General features: G+C 36.5%; 1 protein-coding gene across 1 annotated transcript; it reads left to right on the top strand.

Annotated features, from left to right (window-relative positions):
- The first annotated feature begins 13,011 nt into the window (after window positions 1–13,011).
- LOC106384383 (ethylene-responsive transcription factor 7) lies at window positions 13,012–14,131 on the top strand. The gene has a single exon (XM_013824355.3). The coding sequence runs from the start codon at window positions 13,158–13,160 to the stop codon at window positions 13,809–13,811; it is 654 nt and encodes a 217-aa protein (XP_013679809.2). The 5' UTR covers window positions 13,012–13,157; the 3' UTR covers window positions 13,812–14,131.
- The last annotated feature ends 7,352 nt before the right edge of the window (window positions 14,132–21,483 follow it).

Raw genomic sequence — 21,483 nt, 5'->3', positions numbered from 1 at the left:
CGTCTTACTTAAGCTATGTACAGGAGAATCAAAAACTTGCTTGTCCAATAAATTTAGTCAATTTCCACAACATTGCGTCTTACTTAAGCTATGTACAGGAGAATCAAAAACTTGCTTGTTCAATAAATCTATATTATAATAGTTGAGTTTTTGCTTACTCCTCAGCACCACGTCAATGTTTTGTAGGTGTACATGGCTCGAATCCGGGTTATTGAGATATAATCACCAACATTTATACCACTAAGCTAAATGATACTTTGTACATTGATGGTCGAACCTAATATATATTTATAAAAGTCAAAAGCCCTCGCTTCTTCAGCTTCCTCTGAGGGTCGGGCCTACAAGTGTATTATGGGTTTCATTTTTAAATGAGATACATCACGTTATATGAAAAAAGCTCAAGTTTGCAACAATTATAGTTTTCCCATATTGTAAACTGTTGTCGTTTAACATGAGTTTGAGTTCTTTTCATCATTGTCTCAAACAAGTCTGAGTTACAGAGTTGCGCCGTGTGTCTGTTCGAAATCTATTTTTTCACCGGTGAACTCTTCATGTCCCCATCTTAAATCGCTTGATCATAAATGTTCCTGATTTGTAGCCCCTCTGTAAACCCTATATATATGATTTTCATCTTTGATGAACCCAATCTACATCTCCACAAAACTCATTGATTCCTCTTAGCTTTAACCATCTTCTAGAAAATGTTTGTCCTCTGCCTCTCCAGTTCCTCAAACCGGCGTCCGTCACTCAACCTTCAAATCTCTCCGTCTTGGTCGTAGTAGTCAGAGCATAGCCTCTGGCTTCCTCCGCTTCTGGGATTCCCTGAACTTCAAGAAAAGCAGGGAGTTTGTGGAAATCACGGTTCTATTCCCTGATGAAAAGATAAGTTAATCTTCGATCTATCACACTTATTTAATATAATTGTTTTAAATGATTTCTTGATTCTTTGTTGAATAATATTATTTGCAGATTCTGCGATTCATGGGTTTACTCCCGTCGAACGTGCTAATCATTACAAGCCATCTTTGAAAGCAGATTCCATTGTGAAAGTCGATCGTTTTGAGGTTGCTAGGTGCTAAAGCATGTACAAGATAATTGATCATCCATTCCTCATTCGTTTCATCTCACTAACCATTATTGATGAAGATTAGACTGTTCGACAATCTCCAAGTGATTGCGAACACAAACCTAGAACTCCCATGTATATTATCATATCGCATCTGGGTTTACATTATGTTTCGATATCATAATTGATATTTAAACTCGCAGATGTGGTTGGGCAAATCCGTTATGTCCAAGGCTCTGACCTCACCAAAGAAACAACTCGAGTCGTTATCCGTCTCCTCATTGATCCGTAAGAAACAATCAACACATAATTCCCTTTATATTATTGTCTATATTGTGCTAACATCAATAATCAAAAATATTTCGTACCCAAGATTTGTGGTAGTCTATTTATCTCCCATACTTATCAATCTAATTTTACACAAATCTTTATTTTACAACTTAAAAGAAACCACAATAACCCAAACAATCAAAACACCAAAAACTAGAATAAAAAAAAAGACGAATCACTAATGATCACCTCCCTTGTCTAATCTTACAAATAAACTTCAAAACAAATATACCAGACCAATCAACTCAACTAAAACTCAACGATACATGCATTGAACCAACTAAACAAATACAAACTACACGGCAAACTATTTAACAATTTACAACTTACTTTCGCAGATACTTACGAAGAAGACGAAGACGACAACCAAGATCAGTGAAATTACCTAAACAAAAAAGCCGAGTAAGTTACAAACTCTGATAAATACAACTAACAATGATTTTTATTTACATATTACCCATCAAATAAAAGAGAAACAAATACAGCCACACCAGGAGATACAAGGGACAATCCCCACAGACATAAAAGCGACAATAACATCTCCACCTGCTCACTCCTCTTATCTTATGAAAATAGCTTACATGTTCAATGTCAACAGACCAATGCTATTGTCTTCTTATAAGAAATACATATAATCGTTTAAAACCCATTAATGCTCAAATACTAATTGTCATTTATTTTATAGTTATTTTTACAAGTCTTCATGTATTTGTTTTAAAGGTCCGGTAAAAGCAAAAAGTTTAAAAATAAAAAAAAATATAATCAACATAATAAGAATAAAAAAATTATTACTTAATACACACAACTTACACAACTAAACTGGAGAAAAAATATCCAGAAACAAAATGTACTCTCAACAACCTTAATATAATTTATGTAACCTCAACAGTACAAGTAACAAATTAAAAAGACAAACAAATAATAAGTCTCAGTGACACATCAAGGTACTATATCAATCACATTACTAACACAGTTTAGTCATTTATGAGTGAAGAACAGTGCATACACAGTTTATCATCACAATTCTAACCCTATAACAATAAAAAACTTGAAAAAACAATGATCAACCCAAAACGCAAAATGCACAACTACAATAACCACAACAAATATTGAGATGAAGCAAAAACTATGTCCATAACCCCGCGCTTGCGCGGGGACAATGCCCATAGTCTATAATATAATGAGGCAGTTCCTTCTTTCCTGAGGCGACACGTCAGTATTTTGGTGGGTCCCACTTTTAAAAAGTGTGAAAAAGTGTCAAGCCTGTGACTCGAACCCGGGTTATTGAGATATAAACACCAAAATTTATACCACTAAACTAAAGGATACTTTGAACATTGATGGCCGAAACTAATATATATTTATGAAGGTCGGAAACCTTTGCTTCTTAGGTTTTCTCTGTGGGCCGGGCCTACAAGTGTATTATGAGTTTCATTTTTAAATGAGGTTCATCACGTTATATGAAAAAAACAACAATTATAGTTTTTCCATATTGTAAACTGTCTTCGTTTAACATGAGTTATGGTTATTTTCATCATTATCTTAGACAAATCTGAGTTACAGAGTTGCGTTGTGTGTCTGTTCGTAATCTATTTTTTCACTGGTGAACTCTTCATCTCCCCATCTTAAATCGCTTGATCTTAAATGTTCCTGATTTGTAGCTTTTCTGTAAACCCTTATATATATGATTTCTATCTTTGATGAACCCAATCTGCATCTCCACAAAACTCATTGATTCCTCTTAGCTTTAACGATCTTCTAGAAAATGTCTCTCTGCCTCTCCAGTTCCTCAAACCGGCGTTCCCGGCATCCGTCACTCAACCTTCGAGTCTCTCCGTGTTGGTCGTAGTAGTCATAGCATAGCCTCTAACCTCCTCGCTTATGGGATTCCCTGAACTTCAAGAAAGACAGTGAGTTTATGGTAATCACGGTTCTCTTCCTTGATGAAAAGGGAAGTTAATCTTCGATTTATCACACTTATTTAATATAATTGTTTTTAATTGATTTCCTGATTCTTTGTTAAATAATATTATTTGCATATTCCGTGATTCATGGGTTTATTCCCGCCGGACGTGCTAATCATTACATGTCATCTTTGAAAGCCGGTTCTATTGTGAAAGACGATCGTTTTGAGGTTGCTAGGTGCTCAAGCATGTACAAGGTAATTGATCATCCATTCCTCATTCGTTTCATCTCACCAAATATTATTTATGAAGTCATCATGGGTGCTCCTGAGATCAATCTCCAATCATAATTAGACTGTTTGACAATTTCCAAGTGATTGCGAACACAAACCTAGAACTCCCATGTATATTATCATATCGCATCTGGGTTTATATTATGTTTCGATATCATAACTGATATTTAAACTCGCAGATTTGGTTGGGAAAATCCGTTCTGTCCAAGGCTCTAACCTCACCAAAGAAACAACTCGAGTTGTTATCCGTCTCCTCATTGACCCGTAAGAAACAATCAACACATAATCCCTTTATATTATTATCTATATTGTGCTAACATCAATAATCAAAAATATTTCCTACCCAAATTCTGTGGTCGTCTATTTATCTCCCTTACTTATCAAACTAATTTTACACAAACTTTTATTTTACAGCTTAAAAGAAACCACAACAACCCAAACAATTAAAACACCAAAAACTAGAATTCCAAAAAAGGCCAATCATTAATGATCACCTCTCTTTTTTTGTCTAATCTTAGAAATAAACTTCAAAACAAATATACCAAATCAATCACCTCAACTAAAACTCAACGACACATACATCGAGTCAGCTAAACAAATACAAACTACATGGTCTGCTATTTAACAATTTATAAACTTACTTTCGCAACGACACATATGTCGAGTCAGCTAAACAAATACAAAATACATGGCCAGCTATTTAACAATTTACAAACTTACTTTCGCAACGAAGAAGACGAAGACGACAACCAAGATCAGCAAAAAAAAACAGAGTAAGTCCACAACAGGAGACACAAGAGACAATCCCAACAGACACAAAAGAAGACAACAACAACTCTACCTGCTCACTCCTCTTGTCTTATAAAAATAGCTTAGATGTCTAATGTCAACATGTCAATGCTATTGTCTTCTTATGAGAAATACATAAATTCGTTTAAAACTCATTAAAGCCCAAATACTCAGAACTGTCACTCATTTTATAGTTATTTCTACAAGTCTTCATGTATTTGTTTTAAAGGTTTGGTATGAGCAACAAGTTTAAAAATAAAATAAAAATATATAACAAACATAATAAGGATAATAAAAATTATTAATTAATACACACAACTTACACAACTAAACCGGAGAAAAAATATTCAGAAACAAAATGTACTCTCAACAACTTTAATATAATTTATGTACTCTCAACAGTAAAAAAAACAAATTAAAAAGACAAACAAACAATAAGTCTCAGTGACACATCAAACAACAACATGAACTATATCAATCACATTACTAACACAGTTTAATCCTTCATAAGTGGAGAACAATGTATACACAGTTCATCATCACAACTCTAACCCTATAATAATAAAAAAAAACTTGAAAAACAACTCGAAACGCAAAATTCACAACTACAATAACCCTAACAAATATTGAGATGAAACAAGAACTCTGTCAACAACTCCGCGCTTGCGCGGGGGCAATGCCCCTAGTGATTAAAAACGACTTAGTTTCCACAAATTGAGTCTTTACTTTAATTAGGTACAAGAAAATTCAACAACTTACTTTTGAAAATTCGATGTGTAACGTACAACTTTCCTAACTGAAAATTTACTTAATGTTAATGTTAAGAAAGATGCACCTCCTTTAAGAAGCCTAGGCTTCTGTTATCAGGAATAAGACCACCGATTTTGAGAAGTAAAGGTGAAAGCATATTCTTTTTGTTGGCCTTAAGTATGAATTTCTCTGGTCAAAATTTAAAAGTATACTTCCATGCAAAAGTAGACTATGTCCCAACTACCTCCTAATTGATATTGAAGCCGTTTGAGATGTGTATATCAGGTTAGACCAGCTCGTGATACTTTCTTGAGAGCAGACTGAGAGACAGACCGAGGGATCATTCTGATGGAAAGCTTTGGTAGATACGGATCCAGTACCCGAACCTTCAATAGGGCCTTTGCATCCGGAATGTAGTGAAGAAGGTGTGATTGTTTGTAATAGGCACAAGAGATAAAGGGAGAGCAAGGAGTGAGTTTAGTTGCATTATTTGGAATATTCACTTGTATATGGATCTAATGTATTCTCATGTGTAAGTGTTGGGTTTTGATGTAGTGATGGTCAACCTCTGATCTCTGAGTTTCGTAAAAATCGGCTTGCTCAAGGAATTTGAGTGTCTAACTCAAAGCCTGATCCAAGCTTGTGATGATATGAGGTAATAGTCTTGGTGTTATTGTTTGTACAGCAAGATTTTCGCTTACGACACCTGAGAATAGAGAACTAATACAGAAGTCAATCTACACTCTGGTTTACACTTTGAAGAACGTAGATGTAACTTTGTTATGTCATTCAAGTTGAAAGAAATGTTTAACATGGTCTTTTGATTATTGTTGGTTTAAGCTTAAAGTAACTTGAGATGGAAGCTACCTAATCCTAGAGTGATATAGAAGTTTGTAAGGATTAGGAAATATTGATTTATGTTAAACCTAAAGTGTTTAGGAAATATTGAAAGTGTAATGTCTATATATTGAGACATATGATGAATGAATCAACTCACGGATTGTGTGAAGTGATTGAGCTTAGTTTAAAGCTTTGGATTGATTAATACGAGAATGACTTCTTATTAAGATTGTTTGTGATTCTATAATTGGTATCAGAGACATACTATTAAAAAAATCAGAAACTGAGAGCGTGACACTGCGTAGAACACAAACATCATGGCCGATGTCAAGGATGAGATCAAGACGAGCATCAAAGGAACCGGACCTTCGTCCATCAAATTCCCAATGTTAACTTCCTCTAACTACACCGTCTGGGCTATGAAGATGCGGATCGCCCTTAAAGTCAATGAAGTCTGGGAGACTATCGATCCCGGTTCAAAACATGAAAAAAGAGTAATCTGGCCATCGCCTTGATATTCCAATCCATACCTGAAGCCCTAACGTTAAAGGTAGGGAACCTCGAGACAGCCAAAACCGTTTGGGATGCAATTCAAGCGAGACACGTTGGAGCCGAGAGAGTACGAGAAGCTCGACTGCAAACACTTATGGCAGATTTTGACAAGCTTAAGATGAAAGAAGAAGATAGCATCGATACCTTCATCGGTAAGTTAGCCGAAATCTCATCAAAAACAGCTTCCCTTGGAGAGGTTATTGAAGAACCAAAGCTTGTGAAGAAATTCTTGAAAAGTTTGCCAAGAAAAAAATATATTCACATGGTGGCATCACTTGAACAAGTTTTGGATCTCAATACAACTAGTTTCGAAGATATAATTGGGAGGTTGAAAGCATATGAGGAAAGAATAAGTGAAGAGGAGGAAGAACAGAGTGATGATACCGGTAAACTGATGTATGCTAGCGGTGAGGCTCAGCAAGAAGGTTATGGTAGAGGAAGAGGACGTGGAGGACGAGGTAACTGGAGAGGTGGAAGAGGCCGAGGACGTTATGGAGGCCTCTACGCACAAAGGGAAGCATATAAGCAAGGACAAAACAGAGACAAGAGTCATATTACATGCTTCTCTTGTGATAAACTCGGTCACTACGCCTCAGAGTGTCCTGATGCGAAGCTTAAGCTGCAAGAAACCGTTGAGAAGAAAGAAGAAGACACAGAAGAGGCTGATGAATTGATGATGCATGAAGTGGTTTATCTCAATGAAAGGAAAGTGAAACCTAGTATTTTTGAGGACGAAGAGAACATGGAGAACATGTGGTACCTCGACAATGGAGCTAGCAATCATATGAGTGGGAATAAAATGTTTTTCTATAGTCTTGACGAAGGCATTGCGGGAAAAGTTCGATTTGGAGACGATTCAAGAATAGATATAAATGGAAAAGGTTCAATCAAGTTTTTGTTGAAAGGAGGCGAGAAGAAAACCTTGAGCAATGTATATTACATACCTGGATTACGAAGCAATATTGTGAGCTTGGGGCAAGCCACCGAAGCTGGATGCGAAGTAAGCATGAAAGATAACTTGCTTATCCTATTTAATCGTGACGGACATATGATGATCAAGACTTCAAGAACAAAGAACCGCTTATACAAAGTTGTCTTGAAAGCTGATATTGTTCAATGTTTACAAATCACGGCACCTACCGACTCATCAAGATGGCACGCCAGACTGGGACATGTAAACATCGAGACAATGAAGGTAATGATAAGTAAAGGGTTGGTTGTTGGCTTACCGGACATAGCAATCGAGAAAGAGACTTGTGTATCCTGCTTGCTTGGTAAGCAAACAAGAAAACCCTTTCCTCAGAGTACCTCATACAGAGCTACTCATCTACTTGAACTTGTCCATGGAGACCTCTGCGGGCCCATCACTCCTCAAAAACCAGGAGGAAAACGCTATGTGTTCGTATTGATCGATGATTTTTCAAGATATATGTGGACTATATTGATTCAAAGGAAGAGTGAAGCGTTTAGCAAATTCAAAAATTTTAAGAAGCTTGCTGAACAAGAGACTAAGGCGACTATAAAGACGTTTCGATCAGATAGAGGTGGTGAGTTCCTGTCACAAGAATTCACAAGCTATTGTGAAACACACAGTATCATAAGACACACAACCGCTCCGTACTCTCCTCAGCAGAACGGGGTCGTCGAACGACGAAACCGTACACTCCTTGAGATGACTAGAAGTCTATTGAAGCATATGAACGTACCGAATGCATTGTGGGGAGAAGCAGTCAGGCACGCAACCTATTTGATTAACAGAGTCGCGAAACGGTCTTTACTAGGACAAACGCCGTACGAAGCGCTGAGGAACAAGAAGCCAAACATCAGCCATTTGAAAATTTTTGGGTGCGTTTGTTATGCTAGAACAGAGGCCGCAGGGAGAAAGAAGCTTGACGATCGATCGAGAATCTTGGTGCACTTAGGGACTGAACCAGGCTCTAAAGCCTATCGATTGCTTGACCCGAAGAGCAAAAGAATTGTGGTAAGCCGCGATGTGTTATTTTGTGGAAGAAAAGCAATGGACCTGGAGTAATGAAGTTGGATCAGAAGAAGGCTCGTTTGAAGTTGAAATATTACCACTAAGAAACAATGAGAGATATCTTGAGACTCAAGATATCAGCAAAGATGAAGAGAGTATCGAAGAAATTGTAGACGATGAGGACAATGAAGACGAAGAGGAATCAACGGAACCTGAACCAAGAAGATCAAGCATAGTAAGCACTAAACCTTCTTACCTGGACGACTACGTTCTTATGGCTGAAGTCGAAAGCGAGATACTTCTAATGCTGATCAACAATGAGCCTTGGGATTTCAATGAGGCCAGAGAACACAAAGTTTGGGTAAGTGCGTGCGAAGAAGAGCTAACTTCAATCGAGAAGAACAACACTTGGATCTTTGTGGATCTACCAAAAGGTTTCAAGCCTATTGGTTTGAAGTGGGTGTTCAAAATGAAGAGGAACGCAGATGGAAGTGTTAGCAAATACAAAGCGCGGTTAGTAGCAAAAGGATACGTTCAAAGGAATGGAATAGACTATGATGAAGTCTTTGCCCCTGTGGCTCGAGTTGAAACAATCAGAATGGTCATAGCTTTTGCGGCATCAAAGGAGTGGGAGATTCATAATCTCGATGTTAAGACAGCGTTTTTACATGGAGAGTTGAAAGAAGAGGTTTACGTTGCTTAGCCAGAAGGATTCAAGGTCAAAGGCAAAGAAGACAAAGTATACAAGATACATAAAGCTCTCTACGGACTAAGGCAGGCACCTAGGGCGTGGAACGTAAAGCTCAATGGGATTCTGAAGTCACTAGGCTTCACTCGATGTTCTAAAGAGCCGTCACTCTACAGAAAAACAGACAAGAAAAGTTTACTTCTCGTATGTGTGTATGTTGATGACTTGCTCGTTACGGGTTCATCTTTGAGTTCGATTATGGAGTTTAAAAGGGAGATGGCTCGAAAGTTTGAGATGAGTGACCTTGGTAGATTGACTTACTACTTGGGTATTGAGGTTCGACAAAAGGATGGAGGAATCGTACTATCCCAAGATAGATATGCTAAAAAAATACTAGAGCAAACCGGTATGAATGATTGTAATCCAGTTCATATACCAATGGACATGAATGTGAAGTTATCCAAGTCGCCACAAGAAAAGAGCATCGATGAGAGGGAATACAGAAGGAGTATAGGATGTCTTCGCTACCTCTTGCACACACTGCCTGATCTTTCATTCTCTGTAGGTGTGCTCAGTAGGTACATGCAAGACCCTAAAGAGTCACACGGTGCAGCTCTAAAGCAAGTGTTACGATACTTAAAAGGCACTACTTCTCTAGGCTTACGGTTCGGAGCAGCAACAACACTAGAACTGGTTGGTTTTAGCGATAGCTCACACAACGTTGACGAGGATGACGGCAAGAGTACAACGGGACACATTTTCTATCTCGGTGACAGTCCCATGACTTGGTGCTCTCAGAAGCAAGAGATTGTATAGCATTATCATCATGTGAAGCTGAGTTTATGGCTGCCACCGAAGCTGCGAAGCAAGCAATATGGCTTCAAGAACTTATGTGTGAAGTCGTGGGGAATGCTTGCAAGAAGGTGATCATAAAGGTTGATAACAAGTCTGCAATCTCGCTTACTAAGAACCCGGCCATTAATGGCAGAAGCAAACACATTCATAGAAGGTTTTACTTTATAAGAGAATGTGTTGAGAATGATCAAGTTGAAGTGGAGCATGTTCCGGGAAGTATACAAAGAGATGATATCCTTACGAAGTCTTTAAGTCGAGTTCGTTTCAAGGAAATGAGGACCTTAATTGGAATGCAAGATGTGGGTGAAGATGAAATCAAGCTTAAGGGGGAGAATGTTGGTTTAAGCTTAAAGTAACTTGCGATGGAAGCTACCTAATCCTAGAGTGATATGTAAGTTTGTAAGGATTAGGAAATATTGATTTATGTTAAACCTAAAGTGTTTAGGAAATATTGAAAGTGTAATGTCTATATATTGAGACATATGATGAATGAATCAACTCACGGATTGTGTGAAGTGATTGAGCTTAGTTTAAAGCTTTGGATTAATTAATAAGAGAAAGATTTCTTATTAAGATTGTTTGTGATTCTATAATTATTATATTGTAGAGCCTAAGCTGAGATATTCGGGGATTCACAGGCGATGAAGCCGCAAGTAAAAAAAACTTAAACTACTCATTAAATCTCTCAGCTGGCTATTATGAAACAACTAGTTTTTGATGACTTATTCTTAGGTTCACCAAGCAATAGAATTGTGTTATTTCATATTTGATATTTTTTTAAAAAAGAAACAAAATATAGTCAAATTATATTATCTTCTTAAAATTAAAAGGTAAAAATAAATAAATAAAAAATAGTAGTAATTACAAAAAAAAAAATTAACGTCGTCAGCAAAACATTAAACCTTAAATCCTAATCTCTAAACACTAAATCCTAAACCCTAAACCCTAAACCCTAAACTCTAGGATAAATCTTAAACTCTAAATCAAAATCAATAAACACTAAAACATTCAAAGGTTTTGGGTTTAAGATTTAGGGATTAGGGTTTAGTGTTTTTATTTAGAGTTTAGGATTTATCCAAGGGTTTAGGGTATACCCAAGGGTTTAGAGTTTACCCAAGGGTTTAGGGTTTACCCAAGGGTTTGAGGTTTATGGATTAGGGTTTAGGGTTTAGTGTTTTGCTTACGATGTTAAAAATATTTTTTTTAATTCTTTTTTCTGTAACTACTATTTTTTTTTTTACTTTTTTATTTTAAAAACATAATATAACTTGACAATTTTTTGTTTCCTTTTTTAAAAGATATCGAATTGAAATAATGAAATTCTATTGGTTACTGAACCTAGAGGATGAACCTAAGAATAACTCGTTTTTGATGATTTATTCTTGGGTTCACCCCATAGGACGAACCTAGAGGTTCACCAACCAATAGGATTGTGTTATTTCATATTCGATATCTTTTAAAAAAGAAAACAAAATATTGTCAAATTATATTATCTTTTTAAAATTAAAAGGTAAAAAGAAATAAATAAAAAATAGTAGTAATTACAAAAAAAATATTTTTAACATCGTCAACAAAACATTAAACCGTAAATTCTAATCCCCAAACTCTAAATCTTAAATCCTAAACTCTTGGGTAAACCCTAAACTCTAGGATAAATCTTAAACTCTAAATCAAAATCACTAAACACTAAAACACTCAAGGTTTTAGGGTTTAGAGTTTTAGGATTTAGTGTTTTTATTTAGAGTTTATGATTTATCAAAGGGTTTAGAGTTTACCAAGAGTTTAGAGTTTATCCAAGGGTCTAGAGTTTAAGATTTAGGGTTTAGAGATTAGGGTTTAGTGTTTTGCTGACAAAGTTAAAAATATTTTTTCTGTAACTACTTTTTTTTTATTTTTTTTAATAAACATAATATAACTTGACAATATATATATATATATATTTTTTTTTTAAAGATATCGAATTTGAAATAACAAAATTCTATTGGTTGGTGAACCCAAGAATAACTCGTTTTTGATAGGAGGTGAGCAAGTTGATTTTTTTTTAAATGTATGTTCTTATTTAGAAGTAATTCAGTTTATACGAACAACAACGATTCTGTGTTTTCTGCATTGATGCATTTCCTCAACAGCATTTACTTTTCACACGGGAGAGGGGAGGTGATGATGAGTTGATGACGATAAGCATGTCTCGTTTTCGTGTAGGGTCCCAAGATGGAGAAGAACTCACTTAAATAAATTAATAATTTCGAGGAATATCGTAGTATATTATTAATTCAAAAATAAAATAAAGTAGACAAGGATGTTTTGGTCATTATGTGTTGAGTCGATATGCGATTAGTATAATAAATTAATAATAATAATAAACAAAGAGGATTATTTTTATTTTATACGTATTGTGGTCAGAGTCAAGACAGAGAGCAAGTGCTTACCCTCTTTTCCTTTAATTTCTTCGCATTTCGAGACATATCTCTTGTGAACTCTTTTAAAGTCTTTCAAGTTCTGTAATAAACATAAAATAATTAAATTGTTATACTCTCTCTGTTTTATAATAGATGATGTTTTAGAAAAATTTTGTTATTTCTTTTGATATTTTTATTTTATTTTTAAATTTATCAGAAATGTGTAGCCAATTAGATATTATATTCATTTATGTAATTGGTTGAATGATTTTTAAATTATATTTTTACAACTACCTTTTAAAAAAAATAAATTTTTTAATCTCTGTGTATTAAGGTAAAACATCAAGTATTCTGAAATAAAGGAGTATTCAATAATAGAATAAAAGTCTAAAATAAAAGGAAAATAGAATCGGAGTTTGGAAAATAATACGTCATAAAGGAAAAACTATTTTTTAAAACTATTTTAACCATAAATAATAATAAAAAAAAAAACAAAAAAAAAAACTCAGTCAAAAAGAAAACCATAAATAATAATAAAAAACAATTTTTTTGAGTAAATTTTGAAAGAAACTATATAAATAAATAAAAAAATTAAATAGCTTTATGAAGAAGAAAATAAACTATTCCTCACCTTTCCTCCATCTTCATCAACTTCACACACAGATCTCTTCTCAATCACATTACTTCTTCTGGTTCTCCCACCTTTCTTCACCATGAGGAAAGGGAGAGGCTCTTCCGTCGTTCCACACGCCCTTCACGGATCTGTGAAGGAGCCGAGGTACAGAGGCGTTAGGAAGAGACCTTGGGGCCGTTTCGCCGCCGAGATCCGTGACCCCTTGAAAAAATCCCGAGTCTGGCTCGGCACGTTCGACTCCGCCGAGGAGGCCGCACGCGCCTACGACGCAGCCGCTCGTAACCTCCGTGGTCCAAAGGCCAAGACCAACTTCCCAATCGACTGCTCTCCTTCCTCTCCTCTCCAACCGCTCAATCATCGGAACCAGATCGATCCCTTTATGGACCACCGGTTATACGCCGGAGAGCAGGAGGTTATTATTATCAGTCGGCCGGCGAGTAGCACCATGAGCAGCACCGTTAAGTCGTGTAGCGGAGTGAGACCAGCTTCTTCTTCGGTGGCCAAACCGTTACCTGCGACGAAGAGATATCCGAGGACTCCGCCGGTCGCTCCGGAGGATTGCCGCAGCGACTGCGATTCTTCGTCGTCGGTGGTTGACGACGGAGACGACATAGCTTCGTCGTCTTCGCGCAGGAAACCGCCGTTTACATTTGATCTTAATTTTCCGCCGTTGGATGGCGTTGACTTATTCGCAGGCGCAGACGATCTCCACTGCACCGATCTACGTCTTTGATCTTTTGAGCACAATGACAACAAAGATGATAGGGAGAGAGAGAGAGTTTGTGTTAAGATCTGTTATTGTAAGAACCAGATCTGTGTGTTCACTTGTCTGTTTCTTATAAAGATCAAACCTTTGTTACATGTAACACTTATATAGCTGCTGCTGATTCTTAATGATTCAAAATCTAAAGTCTGTAGAATTTATAGAGTATCTATCACTGATGTGCTTATGGATGGTTTGGAGTATGAAGCTGCATTTTCATAAATACATTTTATGTGTAACATAGGCACTTGTTTGTCTTTGATCTTGATAAAAATTATGGTTTTATTCTAGAAGTAAGCCTTTCAGTGCTTCTTGTGATCTGAGTTTGGATATGAAATGGAAGTAATCTATGAGGGACATAGAAGATCTGAACGGTTTCATAAGCTTGAAGAAACAAGGATGGTGAAGCTCCTTTGCTACCTAATTAGGTGGTTTAAAGAAATAAGTTGGAATATTCATTGTAAATTGCTAAGCCCTCTGAAGTGTTTTCATTCATCTTTTTAGGTGCAGACAGGAAGGCAATAAAGGCTTTACATTTCGTGTACCCAATCCGCGTTTGAATTTTGAGCAACAGAGAGGTGGCCTAGGTATGGTCAATGCGTAAATGGCCAAATCTTTAGGTTAAAGGTTGGTGGCTGAGATGATGCTGATCTGTAAATTCTGTTGGGTGGTAGAATTCGCTGTGTATGTTTGACCATTTGATTAAAATTTGCTGGCCTAGTTGTCCTAAATTTGGTATCTACTTTGCTTCTCTGCCACGGATTCAGACAGTGAATCTTTGTGTTCGAAGAAAGACCAAGCTTTTGTTTTTATTTTTACCGCATACGGGCAAGGCTTGTAATGGAAAATCTTGAAAGATATTGTAGAATTTTAAGAAGTGATGATGTCTTGTTCTTTACTCCCAATGTTTATTACATGAACCTGTCTCAACTCTTAAGTCGCTTTCGCTTTCTTTTTTAGGGTTCGGATTCTGGTCCAAATATAAGAATTTCGAAATAGTCTACAATGTTCCATTACTGTTGTAACCTTTCGAAAATTGAGGGGGTCGAGAGTGAGTCTCTCATAATGGTATGGTGTAGGTTCGAATCTTTTGGGTTCTTACATAATAGCTTTATCTCAAACTTTCAAATAGTTCATTTGTTTTTGGCTAAGCGATCTATTTTCTCATCAAAACTATTAGCTAATAAGCCTAATATGCTAGATCATCATCTCATATTTCAAAAACCAGAAATGTATCCATTTCTTTCTTGTCAAAACCATCAAGATATACCTTATATATGTCATCAACTAAGACATGAAAGTTCTACTTGTAAAACTATTAAAATGTCTGTTGTTGGAAACTATGACGTTCTGAGTTCTGACAAACGTCTGAACACAATTTAGTTTGGCTTGCGTGTTCCGAGCACGGCTTGTATTTTTGTGACAGAAATTATGTTAGCCCATTTAAGCTTATGCCGGCCCGTTTCTACACTTTCACTTGAAAGTAATATTCAGTTTAGTCACAAAATTACATCTTCTACCATCTCAGCCTTTGCCATATTTTTTTCAATTTTGTGGGAGTTGGGAGTTGGTTACGACTTACGAGTTTTAGGTTCATATACGTTGGGAAGTTAGGGATGATTGCTGGTTGCTAAGAGCATGATTATTGGGAGGTTCTTATGACGCGGTTTTTAGCATAACATAAGAACCTGTCTCTTAACTTTTAACTAAAAAAATTAAGAACCCGCTCTTATATTTCGCTAAGAACTTCGCCCTAAGAACCTCCCAATAATCATGTTCTAATACGACTTATTTGCGATTGAAATATCGAAGAAAATATGAAGTAAAAGAGATGACCAATCAAATCTTATAAACCAAAGTTTAAACCACATATTCGTATTTACATACCTCCTCCATTTTGTAATTATGATGCGTTTCAGCTGCTGATTCCAATTTACTGTGAAACTTGATATATGATATGATTCATTTTTGTGTGTTCTGTTCAAACTTTTGTATCAGATATACCCATGAAAATAATCAAAAATAAAATAGTTTATATACTAGTATTAAAAATTATACATAAGAAATCTTTTTCTTCAAAAAAAACTGTTCAACATGTTTAACAATTGATGGATATACGCAATCTATTTATTTCAAGAAAATTAATTATGAATAAATTGAAATTTTTATTCTTGACTTGAGAGTATTAACAAACTTTTTTTTTATTTGAGAATATTAACAAAATTAATTAATTATTATTTTTTTTAATTTCTAAACCAAAAAAAAAAATATTTTATTTTTCTAGTACACGGACATGAATGCATAGCTATTCGCAATGTCACAAGCAATCATAAAGCAAGCCCATGAATGAAATATTTACGGCTTATGGCTAGGAAGCTAGAGATGTTTCCGGTCAGCGTGTCGTGCTACGGCCAGGCCCGGTTTTGGTGTGCGGCAAGCATGGGCGAGCGCACAGCTCGGTTTCTCGGAGCTCTTCTCGGTAAGGGTTACTTGAATACATCTCTTTTATTGTTTGTCTAGTACTTCATTGACAATGATGATTATAAGCTTCAAGGAGTCCATCATAAGCCTAGCTACTCCAAAGACTACTAGAGAAATCCCGACATCCGGGAAATGGAGAGAACCTCACTTTCCTGAGAAACTCGTCAATGGTTGAGAAAAGGAAATGATTCCTTAAGGGTTTTAAAAGCTTATTGTCGGAACCTGTGGAGTTTAGTGCAGGGGCAAAGCTATGAATATGATATATTGACTTGGAAAAATTTGTTCAAATCGAACTTGTAATCGGATCTGAATTCTCGTTTCTCGGGTTGAATACAATTTTTTTTAATTGTAAAATATTCTTTATGATCCATTTATTATATTCATTTTATGATAGGGACTTTGAAATTATAGATTCTGTTATCCTTCCACTTAGAGCATATCTAATGTAGAGGTATACTTGCTCCAATGTATGATTCTATAGTAGAGTTCATCTAGTTTAGAGGAAAATATATAAAAATGTTATTTTTTGCCTCTATATTTAGAAGTGAAAATAGTACATCTCTATATTTTCCTTTATAAATAGATAAACTCTATTATAGAGGCATACATTGGAGTAAATCCACCTCTATCATAGGGATACTTTATTTTATAGGAAAATATAGAGATGAAAATATAGGCGGGTTGGAGATGGTCTTAGAAGTGAAAATAGCACATTTATATATTTTCTTCTATAAACATGAGAATTCTATTATTAGGGATGGGACTTCTAACTGAAACTGTTTACCCGAACCGGATCCGACCCGAAATGGACAGGTTCGGTTCGGTTTCGGATATGGCCATATTACCGATGGGTCATTGCTTCTGATACCCGTGGATATCGGATCGGTTCCGGTTATTCCCCGAAACCCGATCGGGTACCCATTTAAACTGAAATGGATATCCTAAAACCCAGAATATTAGAAAAAGTGTCAATCACCTCTACTCGAACCCGGATTGGATAGGTAGAACAACAGCTCTGTTACCACCAGACCGCTTCAACTTATGTATTCTTCTATATTGTAAATATATATAGTATTTAAATATTATTTTTTTTATAAAATTGATACTTTAGGGACTTGAACCCGGGTTCCACACTAAAGGTAGAGTATGTAACCACTGAACCACTTCAATTTACACATAAAATATTTTATTTGGTAAATATGTATATGATTTACATAATAAATGGGTACCCGAAACCGATCCGAAACCAGTGGTATCCGACTCGAAACCTGAACCGAAATCTACCAAGTACCTATTAGGTAGAGAATTCATCCAAAAGATCCGGACCCGAATGGATCTTACCCGAAGCCGATCCAAATATTTGAAGTCTGAGGCCTATTTATCTAACTAATACTAAAAGGGATATATGAGAAATAGGGAGGTTGTCCACGTCCCCAAATAAAATCGACCAATCAGAACTCTTTTTTTTTGCCACGTCAGCGACTTCCTTATATAAGTGGGTCCCGCATAAAAATTAAGTGGTTAATTAATCTTTACGTTTCTTATTTCCATCTGTTTTGTGGCATTAGTCACTCCAATGCGTTCGGTGGCCTATTAATAGAATGTCCAGCTTAGGTCCATTTTACTAAAACCGTATTATGATAAAAAAAATAAAAACCCTTTCGTCTTCAGTTTAGATTTTTAGGGTTCATCATATCACAAACCTTAACCTTTCTACTTCTCAAATTGAATCCTTAAACTCTTAATCTTCGTCTATCTCTACATCTTCCAGTCTTTACTCAACCCTTCGATAATGGCTGGGTTATATATCCGCTTCGAATTTCTCCCAGTTCATGTCAAACACCAGGCTCTTGCATCTCATTTCAATTCACAGTTTTTCTGAACCGGATTAGATTTCATCCACTCATCGAAAATGTCTTCCTCTGATTTTTCTGTTGCTCAAGCGAGTCATCTCATTCCATGCCCTCATATATGATATATGGGATTCGCAAAACGTCAAGACAAACGGTGAATTTATAAAAACCACCCTTCTCTTCATGGATGAAAAGGTATCATTATCTTCACTTTATCACAAATCGTATACTCCAACTCTGCCTTATCAATTCTCTAAATAATGTGTGGTTTTACTCTTATGTCTCCTTATGCAGAATTTTGTGATCCACGATCGCAAGTTTGACCATCTCTCTTACAAACGCAAACTTAGAACTCCATGGTATTTTTAAGTAATTTCAAAAAAATTTCTTACCATATAATTATGACACAACTATAAATTTTTATAGTGGGAAAATTGCCAAATATGACTCACAACTTGATTTCAAACACAAAAGTTAACCCAAACTTGAATCAAATGCAAAAGTTACCTAAAAGGCTATTGAAATTACAACCAACCCCTTGTGAACAAACAAAAAAACCGAAATTTTTTTACGTTTCTAACCCCCGTAAGTCGTCTTCCCAGACGACTTTCCAGCCAGACGACTTACTAGAAAGTCGTCTGGACTAGTTTTACTTATAAATAATTTAAAAATTTTGTAAAAAATATTTTGATAAGTGAAAAATTGAAATCATGTAATTAACATATATTTTAAGAGATATAAATTAAGATATAACAAAAGTTAATTGTTTTCGACATAGATGAGTGAAAGTAGTGAGTCATGATATTCTTTGGTTTAGGTTTTGCCAACATATGACGTAGTATTGTATGTGTTCTTAAGGTTAGATTTTGGAATGCATAAATGTTTTTTTTGAAAACTTTAAAATTTACCTAAGTGTTTTTATTTCTGTGTATAGTAAACACTATTTAAGTATAACTACGGGTTTATAACGTGGTTAGTTAGTTAATTTAGTCAATTTAGTTTAGGGGTTAAATTTAGAGTCTGGGACGACTTACTAGTAAGTCGTCTGATGTACAGTATTCAACAGACGACTTACTAGTAAGTCGTCTGATGTACAGTATTCAACAGACGACTTACTAGTAAGTCGTCCAAACCGGACCAAACCTTTAATTTTACAATGTACTTTTAAACCTAACCGAATTATTTACCGGCCATATATAAGGTGTTTTTTTTTCACTGTTTATCGAAAATCAGAAAACCCTAAAGCCGTTTCTCTCAAAGGCGATTTCGAAGGCGATTTCCGTCGATTCTCTCTAATCCATCGTTCTCATCGTTCTCATCGTTCTCACCGCCGGTTATCTCTCCGCCGTTATCACCGTCATTCTCACCACCGTTCTCACAGCCGCTTCCTCTATTTAAGATCCGAGAGGAAACTCTAGCGCGCATTCTCTCAGAGGCGTCTCGTTGAATTCCGCCGCCGGTAAGTTATATCTCTTACTGTCGAGTGATTGATTGAGGAAAAGGTGAACATAAAACTGGAAGTCTTGGAAGACTTATAATTAAGTCGTCTGGAAAGTCTTCCAGCTGGAAGACTTTCCAGACCACTTAATTATAAGTCTTTCAGCTGGAAAACTTGCCAGACGACTTAATTATAAGTTTGATTGTTTGAGATGGTTGTCTTTGATTGTTTTGCAGGCAAAAAAAATGGAGATGCCAGAACTCCCCCGTAGGATATATACATTAGGGGAAGAGCCCCCCGCAGTGCATAGCATTTCGTATCATACTTGTTGGACATTGCATGCTGCTTTAAAGAAAGCTCTTCATGATGACGAATATGAAGAGCTGAAGGAGTCGAAGTTGGGAGTTTTCATCAAGTTCCAAGAGCTGGGATTTGATTGGGCTTCAAGGCTGATTCACTACATGCTCGGTTTCCAGCTGGACATAAAGAAGAAGTATGAGCTGTGGAGTCTCGTTGGTCCAGAACCTGTGAGGTTTTCATTGTTAGAGTTTGAAAACCTCACTGGTCTAAACTGCGAGTACATCGAGGACCTTGAGAGACCTCACTCTGCTGTTATAAAGGAGTTGACTTCTTTTTGGGAGATGTTGGGAGTTCATGTCGAAGCTGGGCCATCTACTCAAGAGATAATAGCATCACTTGAGAGATGCGAAGGGTGGTCTCGGGATGATCGCAAGCGGCTCGCGTACCTTTCCATCTTCACTGGATACATTGAAGGGAGAAAGTATTCAACCCCTACACGGGTTAGTCTGGCAAGGCTAGTGATGGAGCTAGAACGGTTTGAGAATTATCCATGGGGGAGAGTCGCGTTTAAGGTGCTGATGGACTCTGTGAAGGGCAGAGATATTTCGGGTTGTTACACTATTAATGGGTTTGCGCAAGCTCTCCAGGTCTGGGTGTACACAGCTCTTCCGAAATTGGGTGCTACTTTTGGTAATCCTCTCCCAAACAATCCGTCTCCACCGATACTGGCTTACAAGGGTCGCAAAGGACGCAGACAGTTTAAAGAGGCTATCCTCAGTCAGGTATTTACTTCAATCTGGACGACTTTGCAGAAAACTTATAATTAAGTCGTCTGATAAGTCTTCCAATTAGACGACTTAGTAGAAGACTTATAATAAAGTCGTCTGGAAAGTCTTCCAGCTGAATGACTTAGTAGAAGCCTTATAATTAAGTCGTCTGGGAAGACTATCCAGACTACTTAATTATAAGTCTTCTACTAAGTCATCCAGCTGGAAGACTTTACAGACGACTTAATTATAAGTCGTCTACTAAGTCGTCCAGCTGGAAGACTTTTCAGACGACTTAATTATAAGTCGTCTGTGAAGTCTTTTCTTTCCATCTTTCTTAATCCGTCAAATATCTAAGTTCATATCTTCTATTTACTGCAGACTAGAGTGATCAACTTTGTTGAAAAGGACACTGCTGAAATGTTTACAAAATGGGAGTTTGATGTTGAGGACACGCTCGCGGAGAACATAATTAAACTCATGTTTGTGAAGAAACCGTGGAAGTGGACCATGGATTGCTGGGAAGTCACCGGTACTTGGGTCAATACAAAGCCGGCGGTTGTGAGTCCAGCGAAGAAAAAGGTAGTGAAGAAAGACAGTCCAAGACCTCGGAAGAAAGCTCGTAAAGAGGCACCTGCTGAAGCTAGTGAAGAGGCAGCTGCAGAGGCTAGTGAAGAGGCAGCTGCAGAGACTAGTGAAGAGATGACTACGACTGTTGGTGGGTTGACCAAAGAGGATATTAAAACCATGTTCAAGGACATAGCTGATGCCATGAGGGAAGGGTTTGGGACGTGCCTTAAGGA

Source organism: Brassica napus, chromosome C3, assembly GCF_020379485.1.
Source record: "Brassica napus cultivar Da-Ae chromosome C3, Da-Ae, whole genome shotgun sequence".
NCBI lineage: Eukaryota > Viridiplantae > Streptophyta > Magnoliopsida > Brassicales > Brassicaceae > Brassica > Brassica napus.
The sequence above is the reverse complement of the archived record's forward strand: the minus strand, read 5'-3'. Positions and strand labels throughout refer to the sequence as shown.

Coding starts and splice junctions, on each gene's coding strand:
- LOC106384383 (XM_013824355.3), top strand. CDS start 13,158: ATGAGGAAAGGGAGAGGCTCTTCCGTCGTTCCACACGCCCTTCACGGA.